Source organism: Takifugu rubripes, chromosome 22 (assembly GCF_901000725.2).
Source record: "Takifugu rubripes chromosome 22, fTakRub1.2, whole genome shotgun sequence".
Classification (NCBI taxonomy): Eukaryota; Metazoa; Chordata; class Actinopteri; order Tetraodontiformes; family Tetraodontidae; genus Takifugu; species Takifugu rubripes.
Window position 1 is genome coordinate 15,876,481 of NC_042306.1, and position 21,385 is coordinate 15,897,865.

At 55.8% G+C, this 21,385-nt stretch overlaps 2 protein-coding genes across 2 annotated transcripts in view; both read right to left on the reverse strand.

Moving 5' to 3' along the window:
- Positions 1–342: 342 nt before the first annotated feature.
- Positions 343–17,875, reverse strand: rasal2 (RAS protein activator like 2). Its single transcript, XM_029831292.1, is given in 19 exon segments — positions 343–547; positions 549–656; positions 1,504–1,591; positions 1,676–1,878; positions 2,082–2,219; positions 2,297–3,302; positions 3,406–3,596; positions 4,348–4,549; positions 4,627–4,866; positions 5,064–5,208; positions 6,096–6,240; positions 6,541–7,092; positions 7,188–7,286; positions 7,851–8,001; positions 9,040–9,143; positions 9,462–9,568; positions 11,686–11,800; positions 12,148–12,275; positions 17,308–17,875. Coding segments are annotated over 19 exon segments (3,909 nt in total). The 5' UTR covers positions 17,435–17,875; the 3' UTR covers positions 343–487.
- An 838-nt stretch (positions 17,876–18,713) lies between these two features.
- lamc1 (laminin, gamma 1) overlaps positions 18,714–21,385 on the reverse strand; it is a 23,870-nt gene continuing 21,198 nt past the window's right edge. Inside the window, 5 exon segments of the mRNA XM_029830428.1 lie at positions 18,714–20,214; positions 20,298–20,397; positions 20,480–20,638; positions 21,037–21,236; positions 21,378–21,385. The exon segment at positions 21,378–21,385 is cut by the window's right edge and continues 107 nt beyond it. Of these exon segments, the coding sequence (XP_029686288.1) occupies positions 19,958–20,214; positions 20,298–20,397; positions 20,480–20,638; positions 21,037–21,236; positions 21,378–21,385 (724 nt within the window). The 3' untranslated portion in view covers positions 18,714–19,957.

Below are 21,385 nucleotides of genomic sequence, written 5' to 3' on the forward strand. Positions count from 1 at the left end.
GACAGACAGGTGAACGACAGACGGACAGATGAAGCAGACAGGTGAACGGCAGACAGGTGAACGACAGACAGGTGAACGGCAGACAGGTGAACGGCAGACAGGTGAACGACAGACGGACAGATGAAGCACACAGGTGAACGACAGACAGGTGAACGACAGACGGACAGATGAAGCAGACAGGTGAACGGCAGACAGGTGAACGGCAGACAGGTGAACGACAGACAGGTGAACGACAGACAGGTGAACGACAGACAGGTGAACGACTCCAGTTTTTCAGTTGCTCAACAAGTGAGTGATGAATAAATAGAAACCAAAGACATTAATTAAAAATAAAAAACACGTCCTTTCTCTGGTGCTTTTAATGCTACAGCCGCACACGTGCGCTCACACGTGCGCTCACACGTGCGCTCACACGTGCGCTCACACTTCAGTGTTTACAATCATTTCAAAAGTCCCACTTGTTGTCTGGCGGGTCGGGTTCAGCCAATCAGCAGCTGCTGTTTTTAAACTCTCCCGTCTCAGTGATGGACAGTTTGGGGGGGGGGGCACGTTGACAGGCCGTTGCGCAGGTGCGGCGAACTGTAGCGCTCCTTCACCTGCGTCAGCGCCGCCATCAGCCTCGAGTTTGCTGCATCCAGGGAGCCGATCCGTCGCTCCTGATTGGACAGACAGGAAGTGAGTACGAGTGTGAGGAGGACGGCTACGTCAGGCTAGTGATTTAGCATGGAGCATGAATTACAGGGTCACACGTGGGAGGGGCGCAGCGACCGGCCGGCGCTCGGTCCGATTAGCAGCGACCGGCCGGCGCTCGGTCTCATTAGCAGCGACCGGCCGGCGCTCGGTCTCATTAGCAGCGACCGGCCGGCGCTCGGTCTCATTAGCAGCGACCGGCCGGCGCTCGGTCCGATTAGCAGCGACCGGCCGGCGCTCGGTCCGATTAGCAGCGACCGGCCGGCGCTCGGTCCCATTAGCAGCGACCGGCCGGCGCTCGGTCCGATTAGCAGCGACCGGCCGGCGCTCGGTCTCATTAGCAGCGACCGGCCGGCGCTCGGTCTCATTAGCAGCGACCGGCCGGCGCTCGGTCCGATTAGCAGCGACCGGCCGGCGCTCGGTCTCATTAGCAGCGACCGGCCGGCGCTCGGTCTCATTAGCAGCGACCGGCCGGCGCTCGGTCTCATTAGCAGCGACCGGCCGGCGCTCGGTCTCATTAGCACAAAAGCTGCACCACTTCTCACGAACGACCACCAGATCGTTAAGACCTCAAACACGCCGATGGCCTGATAGTCAAAAACTGGACGCGTAATTAATATTCAGCTGGGTGCTAACGATGTCAGAGCTGCAGCCAATGAGAGCAGAAGGGGGGGTGCACAAAGCTCCGCCCCCAGGTGTGAAACGTCTGTGGCCCGTGAAGCCTTTTTACTGCCGTTTTCTAAACCCTGGTGAATTTTCTGACCCGGTTCCATCATCTGGCAGCATGCTTGTTCTCCAGTCAGCCACCTTCACCTGAGCATCAATGATCTTCTCTTTGGCTTCAATCACCAGCTGCATCTCTGCATGATCTCGCTTAAGCTCCTCCTCCACCGCCATCAGCCTGCGTGCACGTACAAACACAGCCACACGTGCACGTCAGTGTGTTTTCCTTCATCCCCGTTCTCTGGGGCCAGAGTCTGGATACCTGCAGATGATGCTCTTCATTTGGCCGTCCTTCTCCTCCTGTTGCCTCCTCAGACGCTCCTCGCTGTCCTCCAGACGCCGTTCGTACTCCTGCAGGAGCTTCTGCATGTGTTGCTCCTGAGCCAGGAGACGGCGTTCGTACTCCTGTAGACGCCGCCCAGAGGAGTGCAGACGCTCCTTCAGGCGGACGATCTCTGACTCGTACTGGCAGAAGCAGGAGATCATCATCAAGCAGCTGTCAAATGAAGGTGTGTGTACACAAATGGTGTGCGTGTGTGTGTGAGTGTGTGTGTGAGAGTGTGTGTGCGTGCGTGCGTGCGTGTGCGTGTGTGTGAGAGTGTGTGTGTGAGTGTGTGCGTGTGTGTGAGAGTGTGAGAGTGTGTGTGTGCGTGCGTGTGTGCGTGCACCTTCTCAGGGCTCCGCCCATCTCCTCTGCTCCTGTCCACTCTCTCCTCTCCCTTATACTGGCTGTTGTTGAGCACCCAGGCTGCCGTCCTCTCCACTGGGGACATCACGACATCCCCCACCTCCACAGGAGAGCCCACCTGAGCAGACATGTGACATTACACCTGTGTCATGTGGCCTGTGGCCTGCCCAGGAGGCGACGAGGCTCCGGCTGTACCTGCTGTGGCAGTTGTGAAGGGTTCATCGGGGGCAGAGATGTGTTCTCCACAGCGTAGGTCAGGGGTTGCTGGGCTGTGGGGCCAGAGGTCATGACCTCCACGTTGACGCTGCCGTCACCGTTGTGGGGCAAAGCACTCTGAGCGAGGGACTGGGGCGCTGTGGCCCCGCCCCCTGCCCTGCTCTGCTGTTCCACCTTGATGACGTGGGCGGTACCCGCTGCTGAGTTCTGACAGAGGATTGCGACGGCTGTGGCAGCGGGTAGTTTACCCCCTCCCAGTGTGCACCGTGCGGGGCTGGAACAATCCACCTTCTGGTTGCTCCATCTGCCACCCAGACCATGTGGGCTCCTGCATGGTGCCGCACCGTCTGTGGCCCCCACCTGGATACTGCATGGTGCCGCACCGTCTGTGGCCCCCACCTGGATACTGCATGGTGCCGCACCGTCTGTGGCCCCCACCTGGATACTGAGTTCCTCAGAGGTGCTGTGGCTGGCCTGTGAGCTCTCCGAGCTCAGGTTCTCAGAGCTGGAGCGTGTGGCTGTGCAGTGGGGGGGGGTACTGGTGGCTGTGCAGTGGGGGGGGGTACTGGTGGCTGTGCAGTGGGGGGGGGTACTGAGGTGGTACACTGGGTTTTGGAAGGACAGCGGCTGCAGGGGGTGTTGCTGGCCGACCGCTGCACGCAGCCGCCTCACCTGCGGCGCGCTCTGTGGCTGATTGTCTCTGGGGGGAACTTGATCCGAGTGCAAGACTGGCTCAGGGATGAGTGGGGGGGGGCCCACCCCACCGAGACAGGCTGTGGCCCCCTGGAGAGGTGGCCCCACGGGGCCATGGTTGTCGGGATCCTGCAGGTCCAGCAGAGAGATGCTGCGTCCATGAGGCAGGCGGGGGCCCGCTGGATTTGTCAGCAGGTTGTGAAGGGGGGGCGGCTGAGTCAGTTGGGGGATTTGCCTCTGACTGGGGCGCTCCACCACGTGGCTGACTGGAGACTGCCCACGGGGCACCTGACTGGATGGGATGACGCGCATGCTTTTATTATTATGATAGTGCCGTTATAATCAAGCTGGCCTTGCCCATAGTGACCCTCCCTGCACCCTCCCCGGCTGCTCACCTGTCAACGGGATCCTCGAAGATTCGCTGTAAACCCGACGATAGGCTGGTACTGATGCTGTGGGCGGAGCTATTGTCCTGCTGCTGGATGGCTGTGGCTGTGGGTGTGGCCAGACAACGAGATATTTCTCCCAGTATCCTTGGAAGAGGTCCCAGTTTTGCCAAAGTGGCCTGCAGGAAGGAATTTTCACCCTGCGGTTGTGTGTGTGTGTGTGTGTGTGTGTGTGTGTGTGTGTGTGTGTGTGCGTGTGTGTGTGTGTGTGTGTGTGCGTGTTTGGGGGTGGGGGGCGATGATGGTGCAAAGGGTACAGGCATCCAGGAAGGAATGGGAGAAAGGAGAAAACTCATGAGGAAAATGGAAATGAAACTGAAAACATGAGAAACTGGGGGTGGAGCTGAGGGCAGAAGGTGTGGTGTGTGATGTGACACACACATGCCAACACACACATTCATTCTGGGTCATGAGGGCACGCTCACGCGAGCACAGTTCAGCTCTTCACACATGCGCACGGCACGTTTCCTAAGCAGTCGTGACCTATGAACCCTGCCAATCAGTGGGTTTGGGTTTGGCCAGGTAAAGAACAAGGTCATCCAGAGTGTTTCCATGTTTTTCTGCTGGTGTGATCACGTATAAACAACAGTACGAACGAAGGCGTTGTGCTTCGCATGTGCACGTTGTGTCTGTGCACGTGATGGCGCGGGGCTCAGACAGTATGAATAAGAGGCAGCAGCGGAGGGGGGGAGGCATCCACGGAGGGAACAGCCCTAGCTGAGGGAAACCTCAGCATCAAGTTAAATGGAGCAAACGCGCTCCTCCTGCCGCGGTGTAACGCCCCCTGCTGGCCACCTCACTAAACGGCGTCTTTAACGTCTTTAATCATTTCGTGTGATTTAAAGCATCAGAAAACGCACACATAGCCGGAGGGCCTGATCGAGCCGTTACCTTATCGAGTTGTGAGACCACCTCCCACAAAAGATGGTGCAGGACCGACAGCTCATGGCCGAGGTCCACGTAACCCTCAAAGCCCGGGCTGGAGGAGAGCGCGTCTGGATCCGAGATCTCCGTGAGGAAACGCAGCATCCCGGCCCACTCGTGCTCCAGGAAGTCATTCATAAATGTCATGTACTCCTCTTTAGTGCCAAACCTGGAAAGAGGGACATTCAGAGGTGGGATGGAAACCAGACTGAGCGGCAGCAGCTGCAGCACCAACACGTCCCTCACCTGGTGAAGTTGGCCAGGTTCTGGATGACCTTGGCGATGAGGGTAAGCGTGCGCGAGGTCCGATCGTCCGGATACTCCTGCATCAGGCGGAAGAGTGACGGAGACATGATGGCAGGACACAGGAAGCGCAGGAAGAGGGAGGAGCTGATCAGGCGCCTGCCGATGTCCTGCGGGTGTCCGCCAAGCGAACACTGCTGCTTCCACGACGCAAACACCTCCTTCAGCTCCCGAGGAAAGACGCTGACAGACAGGAAGCAACAAGGTGTGTGAGTGTCGGACCTTCAGTGTTCGGTTCTGTCGGGACCAGATCCACATGAAGGCACGAGCTGAGATTTGATTTAATGGAATAAATTAACTGACGACACTTGTCACCGGCATCACCCAGCAGGTGGCGCCACCGGCACGGTGCACCGAGCCCGTCAGGAGTTCTGTGGTACCAGTAGGAGTTGATGATCTTGCAGAACGCCAGCTCACAGCACATCTTCAGGTTACTCTGATGTTCCGGAAGCTTGGCGGCTGAACAGCGGCTGGGGTCCACCTCGCAGTTCTCCTCAGACTCGTAAAGAGCTTTGATGAACTCACCTGGGGACACAAGACAACGTGGATCACGAGCGTTGTGAATGTTTCATCGGGATCCTTTTGGACCACCCTGCTGAGCGGCGCCGATATGAAAGGAAGCCGGAATATGGCCACATTAGGGTTAGGGTGGGGGGGGTTGGGGTTAGGGTTAGGGTGGGGGGGGTTGGGGTTAGGGTTAGGGTTAGGGTGGGGGGGGTTAGGGTTAGGGTTAGGGTTAGGATGGGGGGGTTAGGGTGGGGGGGGTTGGGGTTAGGGGTTCTGAAACCAGCAACACGACTGGTCAAAGAGACTCGGTTGGGCTGGGAGGGTTAGGGTTAGGGTGGGGGGGGTTGGGGTTAGGGTTAGGATGGGGGGGGTTGGGGTTAGGATGGGGGGGTTAGGGTGGGGGGGGTTGGGGTTAGGGTTAGGGTGGGGGGGGTTGGGGTTAGGGTTAGGATGGGTTAGGATGGGGGGGTTAGGGTTAGGGTGGGGGGGGTTAGGATGGGGGGGTTAGGGTTAGGGTGGGGGGGTTAGGGTTAGGGTTAGGGTGGGTTGGGGTTAGGGTTAGGATGGGGGGGTTAGGGTGGGGGGGGTTGGGGTTAGGGTTAGGGTGGGGGGGGTTGGGGTTAGGGTTAGGATGGGGGGGTTAGGGTGGGGGGGGGGTTAGGATGGGGGGGTTAGGGTTAGGATGGGGGGGTTAGGGTTAGGGTTAGGATGGGGGGGTTAGGGTGGGGGGGGTTGGGGTTAGGGTTAGGATGGGGGGGTTAGGGTTAGGGTTAGGATGGGGGGGTTAGGGTGGGGGGGGTTGGGGTTAGGGTTAGGATGGGGGGGTTAGGGTTAGGGTGGGGGGGTTGGGGCACAGCATGGACTCAATACGTTAGCCTGACAGACGCTGGTGTCCAGGTGCTCACCCAGAGCGTCCTGCAGGTACTTCTGTCCCACCAGCTTCAGGTACTCCTCAATAGCTTTGGTAGCTAGCGTGTTCTCCCGAAAGATCAGGACGTCGTGGTCAGCACAGCGGTCCACCTCTGACATCACCAGGTCTGTGAGGAAGTCCTGACAGGACAGGTCAACAGGTGACGCTCAAGACTTTCGGGTTGTGGCAGCAGCCGTCCCGGCCCGAGGGCGCCGGGTCAGGGTCAGGGTCAGGGTTAGGGTTAGGGTCAGGGTCAGGGTCAGGGTCAGGGTCAGGGTTAGGGTCAGGGTTAGGGTTAGGGTCAGGGTTAGGGTCAGGGTCAGGGTCAGGGTCAGGGTCAGGGTTAGGGTCAGGGTCAGGGTCAGGGTCAGGGTTAGGGTCAGGGTCAGGGTCAGGGTTAGGGTCAGGGTCAGGGTCAGGGTCGCGTGCTGGTGTCTGACCTTTGCTCTGCCGGTGCTGTGCAGGATGTGAACCAGCGCACGGGCCACCTCCTCCTTGTTCCTCACGCTGATGACAGGCTCCAGCACCGAGCACAGCACGCTGTAGTTGGTGGTGGTGAACTCGGCGAACTCCTTGTACCGCTCCATGGGAAGGATGGAGACGGTCTGGAAGCGGGACTTGATGCGGATGGACGGCCCCCCCCCTTTAGTCTTGCTGACGGTGGGGGTGCTGACAGGGTACCACCTCTCCACGAAGTGCCGGCCCCTCACATCTGCCACCGTGATGTTGACCAGGCCCACGTAGTTGCTCTTGTCCTTCTTCTTCCGGTCCACGTCGCGGTAGATGTGCACAGTGATGTTCTGTGTGGGGGGCAGGCTGCAGAACTCAAAGAACTCCCCCCAAAACAGGCTGTCGTGACGCATCTTGCTGGTGGTCCTGGCGTACAGAACGTCATCCAGACACAGCTCACAGAAGTAGCTCTTCTTTGGAGGCAGATCTTTGGCTTCGATGACCCACAGTCTCAGCAGGTTCTCTGCCCGCCGACAGTTTTCCTGGTCAAATGGGAAAAGACCGTCAGGGAACAGTGGTCAGGGAACAGTGGTCATGTGACCACTGGACAGCACACAAGAGTCCACCATCCTTCTACCTTGTTGGGCTGAAGGGTTCTCCTCAGGTTCTCCATCCACTTGTCTCTTTCTGAGGCTGAGGAGCAGCTGAAACACTTGGTTCCACCAGAATAGGTCATCTGACAGGTGACATGGAGACAGGTGACCCACAGTCAGGTGACCCACAGACAGGTGACATGGAGACAGGTGACCCACAGTCAGGTGACCCACAGACAGGTGACATGGAGACAGGTGACCCACAGTCAGGTGACCCACAGTCAGGTGACATGGAGACAGGTGACCCACAGTCGGGTGACCCACAGACAGGTGACATGGAGACAGGTGACCCACAGACAGGTGACCCACAGTCAGGTGACCCACAGACAGGTGACATGGAGACAGGTGACCCACAGTCAGGTGACCCACAGACAGGTGACATGGAGACAGGTGACCCACAGTCAGGTGACCCACAGACAGGTGACATGGAGACAGGTGACCCACAGTCAGGTGACCCACAGTCAGGTGACATGGAGACAGGTGACATGGAGACAGGTGACATGGAGACAGGTGACCCACAGACAGGTGACATGGAGACAGGTGACCCACAGTCAGGTGACCCACAGACAGGTGACAGTACATTGTGATAACCGGACCATAACCACGACTGTGAGGTCACATGATCACGTGACAGCAGATCAACGCACCTGGAAGCAAAAGTCCCGCCCCAGGATGCTGCTGTGCAGCGACTTGGTGGAGACCTCCTCCTCCAGGTGCAGGTCCACAGCCTCCACGGTGCTGCCAGGACTCAGAGACTCACGGGAGCTCGTCTCCTTCAGCTGGGGGGGCTCTGCACACCTGAGAGGGAAAATCCAGGTGTGACGTGGAGCACGGAGCAGACAGACAGGCAGTCAGACAGGCAGGCAGGCAGGGAGACAGGCAGGGAGACAGGCAGGCAGGCAGGGAGACAGGCAGGCAGGCAGGGAGACAGGCAGGGAGACAGGCAGGCAGGCAGGGAGACAGGCAGGCAGGCAGGGAGACAGGCAGGGAGACAGGCAGGCAGGCAGGGAGACAGGCAGGGAGACAGGCAGGCAGGCAGGCAGGGAGACAGGCAGGGAGACAGGCAGACAGGCAGGCAGACAGGCAGGGAGACAGGCAGGCAGGGAGACAGGCAGGCAGGGAGACAGGCAGGGAGACAGGCAGACAGGCAGGCAGACAGGCAGGCAGACAGGCAGGGAGACAGGCAGGGAGACAGGCAGGCAGGGAGACAGGCAGGGAGACAGGGAGACAGGCAGGGAGACAGGCAGGCAGGCAGGGAGACAGGCAGACAGGGAGACAGGCAGACAGGGAGACAGGCAGGGAGACAGGCAGGCAGGGAGACAGGCAGACAGGCAGGGAGACAGGCAGGCAGGGAGACAGGCAGGCAGGCAGGGAGACAGGCAGGGAGACAGGCAGGGAGACAGGCAGGCAGGGAGACAGGCAGGCAGGGAGACAGGCAGGGGAGACAGGCAGGCAGGGAGACAGGCAGACAGGCAGGGAGACAGGCAGGGAGACAGGCAGGCAGGGAGACAGGCAGACAGGCAGGGAGACAGGCAGGGAGACAGGCAGGCAGGGAGACAGGCAGGGAGGGAGACAGGCAGGGAGACAGGCAGGGAGGGAGACAGGCAGGGAGACAGGCAGGGAGACAGGCAGGCAGGGAGACAGGCAGGGAGACAGGCAGGGAGACAGGCAGGGAGACAGGCAGGCAGGGAGACAGGCAGGGAGACAGGCAGGGAGACAGGCAGGGAGACAGGCAGGCAGGGAGACAGGCAGGGAGACAGGCAGGGAGACAGGCAGACAGGGAGACAGGCAGACAGACAGGCAGGCAGACAGACAGGCAGGCAGACAGACAGGCACCTTTCCGTCCCAGGTCCCATCAGTCTGACGCTGGTGTTTCTGTCCAGTTTGATTTGATTCTTTTTTCTTTTGATGGAACCTTTGAATCGTTTGCTGAAGAAACCCTGAAAGATGGAGGCAGAACCCGATCAGAGGTGGACCCAGGGAGCTCCGCCCACAGGAAGTGAGCCAGGTTCGGCGATACCGAGGTCCAGCGGTCGTCTATGCCGGCCAAACACCTAGCAGGTTAGACTCTTATTTCCTGTCTCATGTGACACAAACGTCCCGTTTTTACGGTGCGCTAGCTTTAGCTAGCTTCACGTCGCCAATGGATGTGAAGCAACGCTGGCATCAGGCAGAGCGGGCCCGTGGCCACGAGTGCCGGTGATTTGCCCCGATAGCCCCCAACTGGCACAGGAGCAGGTAGATGTCGAGTTACTCACCGAAACTTTAAAAGGAGACAAATTGGTATTTCCCACAATCCCACTTTTCTCAGAAGCGAGCGCACTAGAAAGGCTCCGCCTCCTGGGCGATCGGCCTGAAGACACATCTAGAGAGAAGCAGAAGAGGGGCATCAGTTGGTCTGCTGTCCCAGGACCACCAGTACCACCAGGACCACCAGTACCACCAGGACCACCAGAGCCTGATTCAGGGCTCATCCTCTTGTGGTTGCACATTGTCGATGAGCAGCTTTAGAAGCATTTAGAAGGACCATCTAAGATCTCTTATGTCTGCAGAGGTGATCAGGTCAGTAAAACAAAGAATCAGGGTCCAGGGGTGGTGAGAAGGACCAGCAGGGGGAGGAGCAGGGGCCAGAGCCCCTCGGTGACCCTACCTGCTCAGTGAGAAGGACCAGCAGGGGGAGGAGCAGGGGCCAGAGCCCCTAGGTGACCCTACCTGCTCAGTGAGAAGGACCAGCAGGGGGAGGAGCAGGGGCCAGAGCCCCTCGGTGACCCTACCTGCTCAGTGAGAAGGACCAGCAGGGGGAGGAGCAGGGGCCAGAGCCCCTCGGTGACCCTACCTGCTCAGTGAGAAGGACCAGCAGGGGGAGGAGCAGGGGCCAGAGCCCCTCGGTGACCCTACCTGCTCAGTGAGAAGGACCAGCAGGGGGAGGAGCAGGGGCCAGAGCCCCTAGGTGACCCTACCTGCTCAGTGAGAAGGACCAGCAGGGGGAGGAGCAGGGGCCAGAGCCCCTAGGTGACCCTACCTGCTCAGTGAGAAGGACCAGCAGGGGGAGGAGCAGGGGCCAGAGCCCCTCGGTGACCCTACCTGCTCAGTGAGTAGGACCAGCAGGGGGAGGAGCAGGGGCCAGAGCCCCTAGGTGACCCTACCTGCTCAGTGAGAAGGACCAGCAGGGGGAGGAGCAGGGGCCAGAGCCCCTAGGTGACCCTACCTGCTCAGTGAGAAGGACCAGCAGGGGGAGGAGCAGGGGCCAGAGCCCCTCGGTGACCCTACCTGCTCAGTGAGAAGGACCAGTAGGGGGAGGAGCAGGGCCAGAGCCCCTCGGTGACCCTACCTGCTCAGTGAGAAGACCAGCAGGGGGAGGAGCAGGGGCCAGAGCCCCTAGGTGACCCTACCTGCTCAGTGAGAAGGACCAGCAGGGGGAGGAGCAGGGGCCAGAGCCCCTAGGTGACCCTACCTGCTCAGTGAGAAGGACCAGCAGGGGGAGGAGCAGGGGCCAGAGCCCCTAGGTGACCCTACCTGCTCAGTGAGAAGGACCAGCAGGGGGAGGAGCAGGGGCCAGAGCCCCTAGGTGACCCTACCTGCTCAGTGAGAAGGACCAGCAGGGGGAGGAGCAGGGGCCAGAGCCCCTAGGTGACCCTACCTGCTCAGTGAGAAGGACCAGTAGGGGGAGGAGCAGGGGCCAGAGCCCCTCGGTGACCCTACCTGCTCAGTGAGAAGGACCAGTAGGGGGAGGAGCAGGGGCCAGAGCCCCTAGGTGACCCTACCTGCTCAGTGCTCCTGACCATTACTGATGAGGCATCCTGCTTTCATAAAATAAAACACTTTCCTTTCTGGCACCTTGCTCCTCTTTTATCGTATTCAGGTAAAAACACGATGTTTATGATTCCAGTTATTCTTCAAGATGCATCAGAAAGCTGTGGACAGATGACGTTAGCATTAGCTTAGCATTAGCAACAGCGCTGTGACGAAACTCAGCAGGACATAAACTGTTTCCGCTGACCAACTTTGGACCACTACGATACCACAGAAGTCTTTGATCTTCAGCTTCCAGAGGTGCTACAGGAAGTCACATGACCCAGAGAAGGTCCTCGCCTGCATGGGCTCGGCCAGGAGAGGGGCCGCCCCCCAGCTGGGTTAGGAAGGTTAGAGGGGGTCTTTGTTCCTCCCTCACCCTTCCCCACCCTTCCCTCCATTCTTCCTTCCCTCCCTCCCTCCTTCCCACCTTTCCCTCCCTCCACCTTTCCTTCCCTCCTTCCTTCCTTCCCTCCTTCCTTCCTGCTCCCTACCCAGGGCCCAGAAGGACCAGAATCTCAGCTGGAACAGAAAAGGATGGGATGGCCCATATCTGAGTGAACAGCCTGAACCTCCCAGGTGTGGTCTGCTGTGGGGGTTTAGGTGTTTAGGTGCTCCGCCACAGTGAGGTGGGGCCCCAGCAGGGGGCGGTCCAGACCAGGAAGTAGATGCCCTTCTCCAGCAGCTTACCAAGCACTGCAGCGCTCTCTGCTGGCAACTCTGGGAACTGGCCATCAGATGGGACGCTGACGGTCCTGCGGAGACTTCGAGCCTTAGAGGGACTGTCCAGAGCCTCACTGCCAACCTGGGGGGGGGGGGGGGGGGGGCAGAAGGGCGTTAGAAGCATTCGGCCTCCTCTTCCCTTTGTAGAGTGACTGTAATATGTGACATCCTGGCTTTCTCTTCTCCGTTAGCAAGCGAGCGCGTAGCACACACTCTTCAGGATTTCTGTTCATGAATGTATCAGAAACGCTGAACGATAAAGGTCAGAAATGTAAATGTTGTTACGTGAATAATTACACATAAAGTGTAAAAATAAGGATGACTGATAATCTACACCTTTAAAATTTATGTTGTTATTCTGAAAATTAGAGGTGTGCATCTTTGACTAAAGCTACTTCTGATCACTGATGAGGTCAGAGATGAAATGACCTCTTCGTCCTTGCTGACCAGGATCAGCTGACTGTCAGTCAGGATGCAGAACTTCCTCTCCCAGCTTCCAGAGTTGCTGTATGACCTTTGACCACAGGAGAAGTGATAAGCTGGAGGACCGTGGACATCTGAAACACACACAGGAGCCTTGTTAGAGCTTACCTGAGCCACGCTCATCCAGGTGAAAACAACCCCCGTGACACCTGAATGGCGTCTGTTGCACCACGAACTGGGCTGGGCTGCACCATGAGGACCAGATCGGGGTGAAGTGGACATTCACGGGTCAACTGGCTCTGTGATCACCTCCTCCACCTGACAGGTGTATGGCAGGTGTAGCCCCACCTTACCCCTGACAGGAGTATGGCAGGTGTAGCCCCACCTTACCCCTGACAGGAGTATGGCAGGTGTAGCCCCACCTTACCCCTGACAGGAATATGGCAGGTGTAGCCCCACCTTACCCCTGACAGGAGTATGGCAGGTGTAGCCCCACCTTACCCCTGACAGGTGTAGCCCCACCTTACTCCTGACAGGTGTATGGCAGGTGTAGCCCCACCTTACCCCTGACAGGTGTATGGCAGGTGTAGCCCCACCTTACCCCTGACAGGAGTATGGCAGGTGTAGCCCCACCTTACTCCTGACAGGTGTATGGCAGGTGTAGCCCCACCTTACCCCTGACAGGAGTATGGCAGGTGTAGCCCCACCTTACTCCTGACAGGTGTAGCCCCACCTTACCCCTGACAGAAGTATGGCAGGTGTAGCCCCACCTTACCCCTGACAGGTGTATGGCAGGTGTAGCCCACCTTACCCCTGACAGGAGTATGGCAGGTGTAGCCCCACCTTACTCCTGACAGGTGTATGGCAGGTGTAGCCCCACCTTACCCCTGACAGGAGTATGGCAGGTGTAGCCCCACCTTACTCCTGACAGGAGTATGGCAGGTGTAGCCCCACCTTACCCCTGACAGGAGTATGGCAGGTGTAGCCCCACCTTACCCCTGACAGGTGTATGGCAGGTGTAGCCCCACCTTACCCCTGACAGGTGTATGGCAGGTGTAGCCCCACCTTACCCCTGACAGGAGTATGGCAGGTGTAGCCCCACCTTACCCCTGACAGGTGTATGGCAGGTGTAGCCCCACCTTACCCCTGACAGGTGTATGGCAGGTGTAGCCCCACCTTACCCCTGACAGGTGTATGGCAGGTGTAGCCCCACCTGACTCCTGACAGGTGTAACTGTGATGAGGAGGAGAATGTGGGTTGATGAAGATGATGGAGGCATTTCATGTTCAATTTTCTATTTTTTAGAGTTTTCTACAGCAAACAACTTATTTATCAATTATCTTAATTCATCTTATCAATCGTTACACTAACGGAGAGAATCATTGTAAATAGAAATAAATAAATAAAAGAAAGACTAAAGCAATCAGTCATTAGAATAACTGATATTTAGACGCCACCCAGTCTGAGTGACACCAGCTATAAATAGCCAAGAGAGGGAGGGGCACACCATTCTGGGGTCAGGGGTCAGGGGTCAGGGGTCGGCCCAGTGATCCTGGGGGAAACACCGCAGTACTCTGAGTACTCTCCCATCTGTAACTTAAGTGCACCTGTCTGTGCAACTGGTCGTGAGGGAAACGCTAATGAGAGCGCAACATTCGTTAGCAGGAGACAGGGCGATGCTAGTAGAAAGAGAGCGAGCGTCGCTGCACATTAGCTTGGTCTTCAGTAGCGCCTGTCTTTAGCACGACAGCCTGGGCCTCAATTTCTCCAAGCAGAGGTCTCCAGCAGCCTGCAGGCTATTTTAGTCCACAGAAGCTCCACACTTGCTTTGTTCCAGAGGGGAAATCCTGCCTCACCACACACCATCACGCTGACAACAGCCGGCCCTCAGAGGAACTTTCCATTTCCTCCTGTGATCAGCGTCCGCTGTCCCACCCACCAGCCCTGCTCCAACAAGACACCCCCTTTCAAAGGGGACGCCCTAAAAGGGCATATGAACTGGAAACTAACTCAAGGTTGATAAAACTGTATATATAATGCTATAAACAGTATCAGGTAATCATGACGAAGGTCAAAGGTCAAGGATCTGAGAGAAGAGGAAATATTTACAGGAGAAAGTTTCATACTCATCAGAAGGATGGAAGACGTCAGGGCGAAGACAGACATGACAACATAGCTGCTGCAACAGCTAGCGCTAATGCAACCGTTGACGGGACTAGTGTGCACGTACCAACCGCACACTGGTGACGGCCGCAGCCACGTGGAGCGCCACCTGCTCAGCAGGACTTATCACCAGGAAGTGACCGGTTGTGACCGTTTATGTTCATACTCTGAACCTTCTCGTCTCCTTGATTTCTCATGGTGCGGTGGTCCTGAAGGCACCATCGGCACAACGGCAGACCGGGTGGCCCATAAGAGCCGATGACCTCACCACCAGCCGATGACCTCACCACCAGAGAATGACCTCACCACCAGCTGATGACCTCACCACCAGAGAATGACCTCACCACCAGCTGATGACCTCACCACCAGCCGATGACCTCACCACCAGAGAATGACCTCACCACCAGAGAATGACCTCACCACCAGCCGATGACCTCACCACCAGAGAATGACCTCACCACCAGAGAATGACCTCACCCCCAGCCGATGACCTCACCACCAGCCGATGACCTCACCACCAGAGAATGACCTCACCACCAGCCGATGACCTCAGCACCAGCCGATGACCTCAGCACCAGCTGATGACCTCAGCACCAGAGAATGACCTCACCACCAGCGAATGACCTCACCACCAGCTGATGACCTCACCACCAGAGAATGACCTCACCACCAGCCGATGACCTCAGCACCAGCCGATGACCTCAGCACCAGCCGATGACCTCAGCACCAGCTGATGACCTCACCACCAGAGAATGACCTCACCACCAGCCGATGACCTCAGCACCAGCCGATGACCTCACCACCAGAGAATGACCTCACCACCAGCCGATGACCTCAGCACCAGCCGATGACCTCAGCACCAGCTGATGACCTCAGCACCAGAGAATGACCTCACCACCAGCGAATGACCTCACCACCAGCTGATGACCTCACCACCAGAGAATGACCTCACCACCAGCCGATGACCTCACCACCAGCCGATGACCTCAGCACCAGCCGATGACCTCAGCACCAGCTGATGACCTCACCACCAGAGAATGACCTCACCACCAGCCGATGACCTCAGCACCAGCTGATGACCTCACCACCAGAGAATGACCTCACCACCAGCCGATGACCTCAGCACCAGCCGATGACCTCACCACCAGCCGATGACCTCACCACCAGCTGATGACCTCACCACCAGCCGATGACCTCAGCACCAGCCCATGACAACAATAATCAACCTACTAACTTCTAATTTTGAGCCAGTTCAGGAGAACGCTGCAGCTGCTCCGTTGCTAACACATCTGGTTCTGCTACTACAGGTGAAACGGCTGGGTACCAAAACATGATCACCTGACAGGTTACTGCCCCCCCCGTCCCCTCTATGTTCATCAGGTATCACTCACTTCATAGCTGGGCACGGGCCTGCTGACCTCTGACCTGAACTTAATAGCTTATTCAAATTGAATTGTAATAGCAGCCTAGACATGGAGGAATAACTATATAATAACTATAGTGTATAGACACAAAGAGCAGCAGGTGTATTTACAAAGTATAGAAATAGAATAAATATAATACAAATAAGATTAAAACGTAGGCATAGAGAGAAAAACGAGAATAAATTATAAGCATATTTACATAAATATAGAATAATATAGAAATAAGAAAGATAAACATTAAACAATTATTGTGGCTGAATGATTTGGACCTGAGCTGATGCATAAGTCACACTTGGGTAGTTATGGATGGTTTAGACGTTAAAGACACACTTGGGTAGTTATGGATGGTTTAGACGTTAAAGACACACTTGGGTAGTTATGGATGGTTTAAACGTTAAAGACACACTTGGGTAGTTATGGATGGTTTAAACGTTAAAGACACACTTGGGTAGTTATGGATGGTTTAAACGTTAAAGACACACTTGGGTAGTTATGGATGGGTTTAAACGTTAAAGACACACTTGGGTAGTTATGGATGGGTTAAACGTTAAAGACACACTTGGGTAGTTATGGATGGGTTAAACGTTAAAGACACACTTGGGTAGTTATGGATGGTTTAGACGTTAAAGACACACTTGGGTAGTTATGGATGGTTTAAACGTTAAAGACACACTTGGGTAGTTATGGATGGTTTAGACGTTAAAGACACACTTGGGTAGTTATGGATGGTTTAGACGTTAAAGACACACTTGGGTAGTTATGGATGGTTTAAACGTTAAAGACACACTTGGGTAGTTATGGATGGTTTAAACGTTAAAGACACACTTGGGTAGTTATGGATGGTTTAGACGTTAAAGACACACTTGGGTAGTTATGGATGGGTTAGATGTTATGGATGGGTTAGATCGTACTTGTAGCATATCTCCGCCCCCCGTGTTTTTCCTCTCAGCGGATCGCTGGTCTGTGATCCACCGGACAGGAAGGGATCTACAACTGCGCCACAGACATTAGCGTCAGTCACTCAGCGCGAGTCGCTCGTTCACAGACTTTCCGGAGTAATTTTTTGGGATGAGTACTTTTCGGTACTCTACCCACCTCTCGTCAAACGGAGCCACGTGGGTCACTCTTGTTGCTGGCCTATGACGTCAGAGCTACGTCATGAACTCCCCGCCCATCTCGTAACACGGGACAGTTCCGCAATTCTATAAAATTCTGAACGTATCGTCTAAACGCTTCATTTGGACCTTTTCAGTCGCGCTAAAACAACCCGTTCATGATTAAGTTCGGGTTTTTAACCCTTTCCAAACAATGTTGACCAAAAAGCGACCCTGCACCAACTCATCAGAAGTTCTGAAGTTCTAAAGTTTGGGGGGGGGAATAAAGTCACCAACGCAACTGACGGAGACATCAAACTGTCCAGGAAGAGGACGTGGGGCCGCCACGACCTCGCCATTAACCTGGACCAGGACCGGGACCTGGACCGGGACCTGGACCAGGACCTGGACCAGGACCGGGACCAGGACTCTGGGAGCACCGAGTCATGCTCGGGGGTCTATGCGGCCCACCTGCCTGGTCTTACCGTAAACTCGGAGCCAGCCCTGCTGCTGGGTCACGGCGTCCACCAAGAGCTGCTCCACCAGGGGACCCAGGAGGTTCCGTCCGCCGTGAACTGAGTCCACGTCGCCAGACACCGAGTCAGAGTCCATGTTCGGTTCAGGTGGAACGTGTTGTGTCGAGGGGAAGTTCTCTGGAGGGTGTCGGCGTCGGTTGTCCCGGTCACCGAAGTGGTGAAAGTTCGGTTTTAATCCGCCTGCTGGGGCACTTGGCCGCCTTTCACTTGGCTAATTTAGCAGTTAGCTGAGCAGCCGGCGTCGGTCCGGCAGCCCGGCTCTCCCTCCCGCATGGTTCCGCTCTCTGGTGTTTGCCCGCCGGCCAAACTTCCGCAGAAACTCCGTCTCCTGCGTCCCGGTGCTGCGGGGCGGTGCGGGGGTCTGCGGGGGTCTGCGGGGGTCTGGAAGTGACCGGACTCCCGGCGTGGTCACAGTTTGACCGGCTGCCAACGTGCACGCTGCCTTCCTGCTGAGCCGGGAGCGAGCCCCGTGGGTCAGGCGCGCACCCGCGGGGTTAGGGCACGCGTCTGGTTGGAGAAATATAAAGTATTTTTAGCTTCTAGTGCAATAAAACGTTTTTATCTCAGGGCCTCTGGAGATGAGAACTCCCTTTCAGTCACATATGTTTTGAATGTGACAGCAGAAAGAAAAGCTGGACTAGAAATGTCCCACATATTCTAAAATGTGACAAATTAAGGCTCGAACCTTAATGTGTGTGAAAGGTCTATTACTCTGGAATAAACATGTTATTTTGCCTTTACAGGCTTGTCTAAATTGCACAACAGTTGGTTGCACTTCCTGTCTACAAGGTAGGAGACAGATTATGAAGTAATCATCAGATCTCTGTCCAGAAGAGTCCTCGGAACCGCTCAGATCTGGGCTGAACCCTCAGAGTTCCCGGCCTCTGGTCGAGGACCCGAGTCTGGAGGAGGGACCACGGGGGGGATTTATATTATGAAACAGTTCAAACTGGTCTTCTGTCAGTTCCACTGAATCCAAATGTTTCAGTGTTTCTTAGAGACCGGGTTAGGGACCGATCTCCATAACTCGAATAAGGTCTGATTATTATTTTGTGTCTTTTTTAAAGTTTCAAAGGTGGTGTTCATAATTCATGATGAAAAGTTCCAAAAAAACTCCCAATAAAGGGTTCGCACCAGCCTTTGTTTCTCTAATCTGTGCAGAGAATGAAACGACTCTGGTTCTGATTAAACGAGCTCATCTGGATCCAAACGCTCTCCAACAAAGCCGAGCCCCCGAGCCTGGGTCTGGGCCGGCGGCTCTGGGTCGGCGGCTCTGGGTCGGCGGCTCTGGGGCGGCGGGTCTGGGGCGGCGGGTCTGGGTCGGGCCTGGCATCACTGAAACGTCACACGTCCACTTCTGGAGTAAAGTTTTATTATTCAAATGTTACGTTTGGCTGTACAGGCACTTCAGGGTCAACAAGGCATCGGGTCGGGACCGCCAGCGTGAGGATGGCGTGTTCCCAGCACAACTTCAAATACTGTTGGTGTGATGAAAGGTCAGAGCTCCTGAGGTCACAGGTCACATGACGACCACCCAGATGGTTGCTCTGATTTTCAAACGAGCCCGTTTCAGTACCAACGAGTGAGATATACCACGGACAGCGATTACAACCAAACTGAATAATTAAAGGCACAAAACACTAAAATAGTTACTAATGCAGCAACATGTGACTTAAAACATTCCGATTGATTAAAACAAAAAGAAAAAGTTAATCAATGTGCGAGAAATCAACAAAAGTGTAGTGTTGGCTTTGCTGCGAGCCGTTTCCGAGCAAGCACATGATAATATACCACAGACGTTACCATAGCGATACACAAATAGATATTTAACTGGAGGTTTCAGTTGATTGGTTCTGACAGAACGTAACGTGGCTGTCTGCGTGTTTCTTCAGCCGGTCCTGAATCATTTTCAGATATTTACACACATAAATTTCTCACTACGTCTCAATAAAAAACATTCTCACAAAAATAGAACATTTGAAATAATTATTAGCACCAGTGTATCAGATCAAATGTACAAAGTTGCATAGTGTCAGATGGATCACGTGACGGAGGCCAGCAGCAAACGTTAGTGGCCCTGAACGCATCACCAGGAGCCGCTGGGTCCAAAACACGTGCGCACTCACGTGCACTTGGCTGGTTTGTCCCCAACGAAACTGAAGTGGGTGGAGCTTAAACAACCGAAGCGTGAATACTGCGGACGTACGAATGGAATGCTGAAAACTGCGATGAAGGTTCCTTCAGTGTGGCGTTTGAACACGGCTGAGCGGCGTGGAGGGTCCGGATGCTGTCCCCTCCCCGGTCACCATGGTAACTAGATGATGTGAGCGCGGTGAGGAGCAAACGGTGCAGTCACATTGGGATCGTGGTTCTAATTTATTTATCGGCACGGCTTCTTTCGGCGGATCGGCGAGCGCCCACAACGGCGCCGCAGCGCCGAACCAAACCAACGCTGCCCCCTGCTGGTTACAAACATGAAATATTGGCTTCAAATAGAAAAGGAGAATCCAAAAACAAAGCGTTAAAAACCTTTTGATAAAAGTTTGACATGTTTGAGGGAGTGTTAGCTGTGAAGGCGGGGTTTAGCTGTGGGGTGGAGCTAAGGCCTCTCGAGAGACGGCGTGTTGAAGCAGCCTTCGGGTAAAGTGTTTTTGATGTCGTTGAGGTTGGCGATGTCGGCGTGGATCTCCCGAATCTGCCGATCGTAGTCATTGATCATGTCTTCCTGTGTCCGTGCCATGTCGTTCAGCTCCACCAGCTTCCTGTCCAGATCGCTGTCGGACATCTTGCCTTTGGCGTTCTTCAGGGACTCGTCGATCTCGTTGAGTTTGCTCAGATCCACTCTGTCGATGTTTCCTGAGGAGGAGGAACCAACAATGTCAACAACTGTTGCGGCGGCCGCTGCATCAGCCGAGCCCTCACTACGACGTCGTTCTTACCCAGCTGATCCAGCAGGGCGGTGATGGTGTTCAGGACCATCTTGACGGCCCCTTTAGCCTTGCGGGCGTTGTCCTCGGCCTCCTTGGCGTTGTCAGATGCCTGAAGCACAACAAATATTTGGATCTCTGTAAAAACAGCAAAGAGCTGGAGGCCGTAGCTCAGGCGGCGGCGCGGCCCGTACCATGGAGGCCATCATCATATCGCGGTCCGCCTCGGCCGCCTTCTTTGCCAGTTCCTGTTCAGCAGAGCCCAGCTGGTCCATCATGTCATCCACCTCGCTGTCCAACGCGCTCGTGTCCTGGAACGCCTTCTCGGCCTCCTCCTTGGTCTTGGTGGAAGCCTACGAGAAGAAGCCAGAGTCACAGTGGGTAGAGGCAGTCAGAAAGTGGCGGCGCCCCCTGCTGTCCTGCTTCTGTGCCCTGATGGGTTTTACTGGTCTCATCTGTCTCCCTGTCCTGTGCCTGCAGGTCAGCTTCAGAAGCGTCTCGTATCAGCTTCTTTATCTACCCAGGAAGGTCAAAGGTCGCGCTGTGCACGGAGATAAGACCGTGCACAGCGCGACACATAGCCTTTGTTTGAAGTGGTTGCCAAGGCGATCACTGTATTGCCCACACCTGTACCGTGTCTGAATACCCAGTATTTGTACTCAATAATTAACCCTTAAACTTGAAAGGCTTTCCTGCTGAACAGCAGGGGGCGCCGCCACTGCAGCTGCAGCATAACCGTGTTCATTTGCACCTTCTGAACGTTGCTGGCAATACGCTCCGCCTCCTCGGCCTTAGTTTTGGCCTCTCGGGCGTCTGCGGCGGCGTTGCCGAGCGCCGCCTCCGCCTGCCTGGTCTTCTGGTTGGCGGCCATGATGGTGGCGTTGATGAAGGGAATCTTCTTCATGGCCTCCTCAGCAGCCGTCTTGTTGTCATTGACCCGTTTGTCAAAGTCTGACATGACAAACAGAAAAAGTCATTTTGGACTCTTCAACTGAAAAGAATCTGAACTTGTGAACAAGCGGAAGAGGAAACCCGTTCGTGACCCAAACTGGGTCGTTCACTGGGTGTCTGGACAGGTGGGACAGCAGGTACCTCGCAGG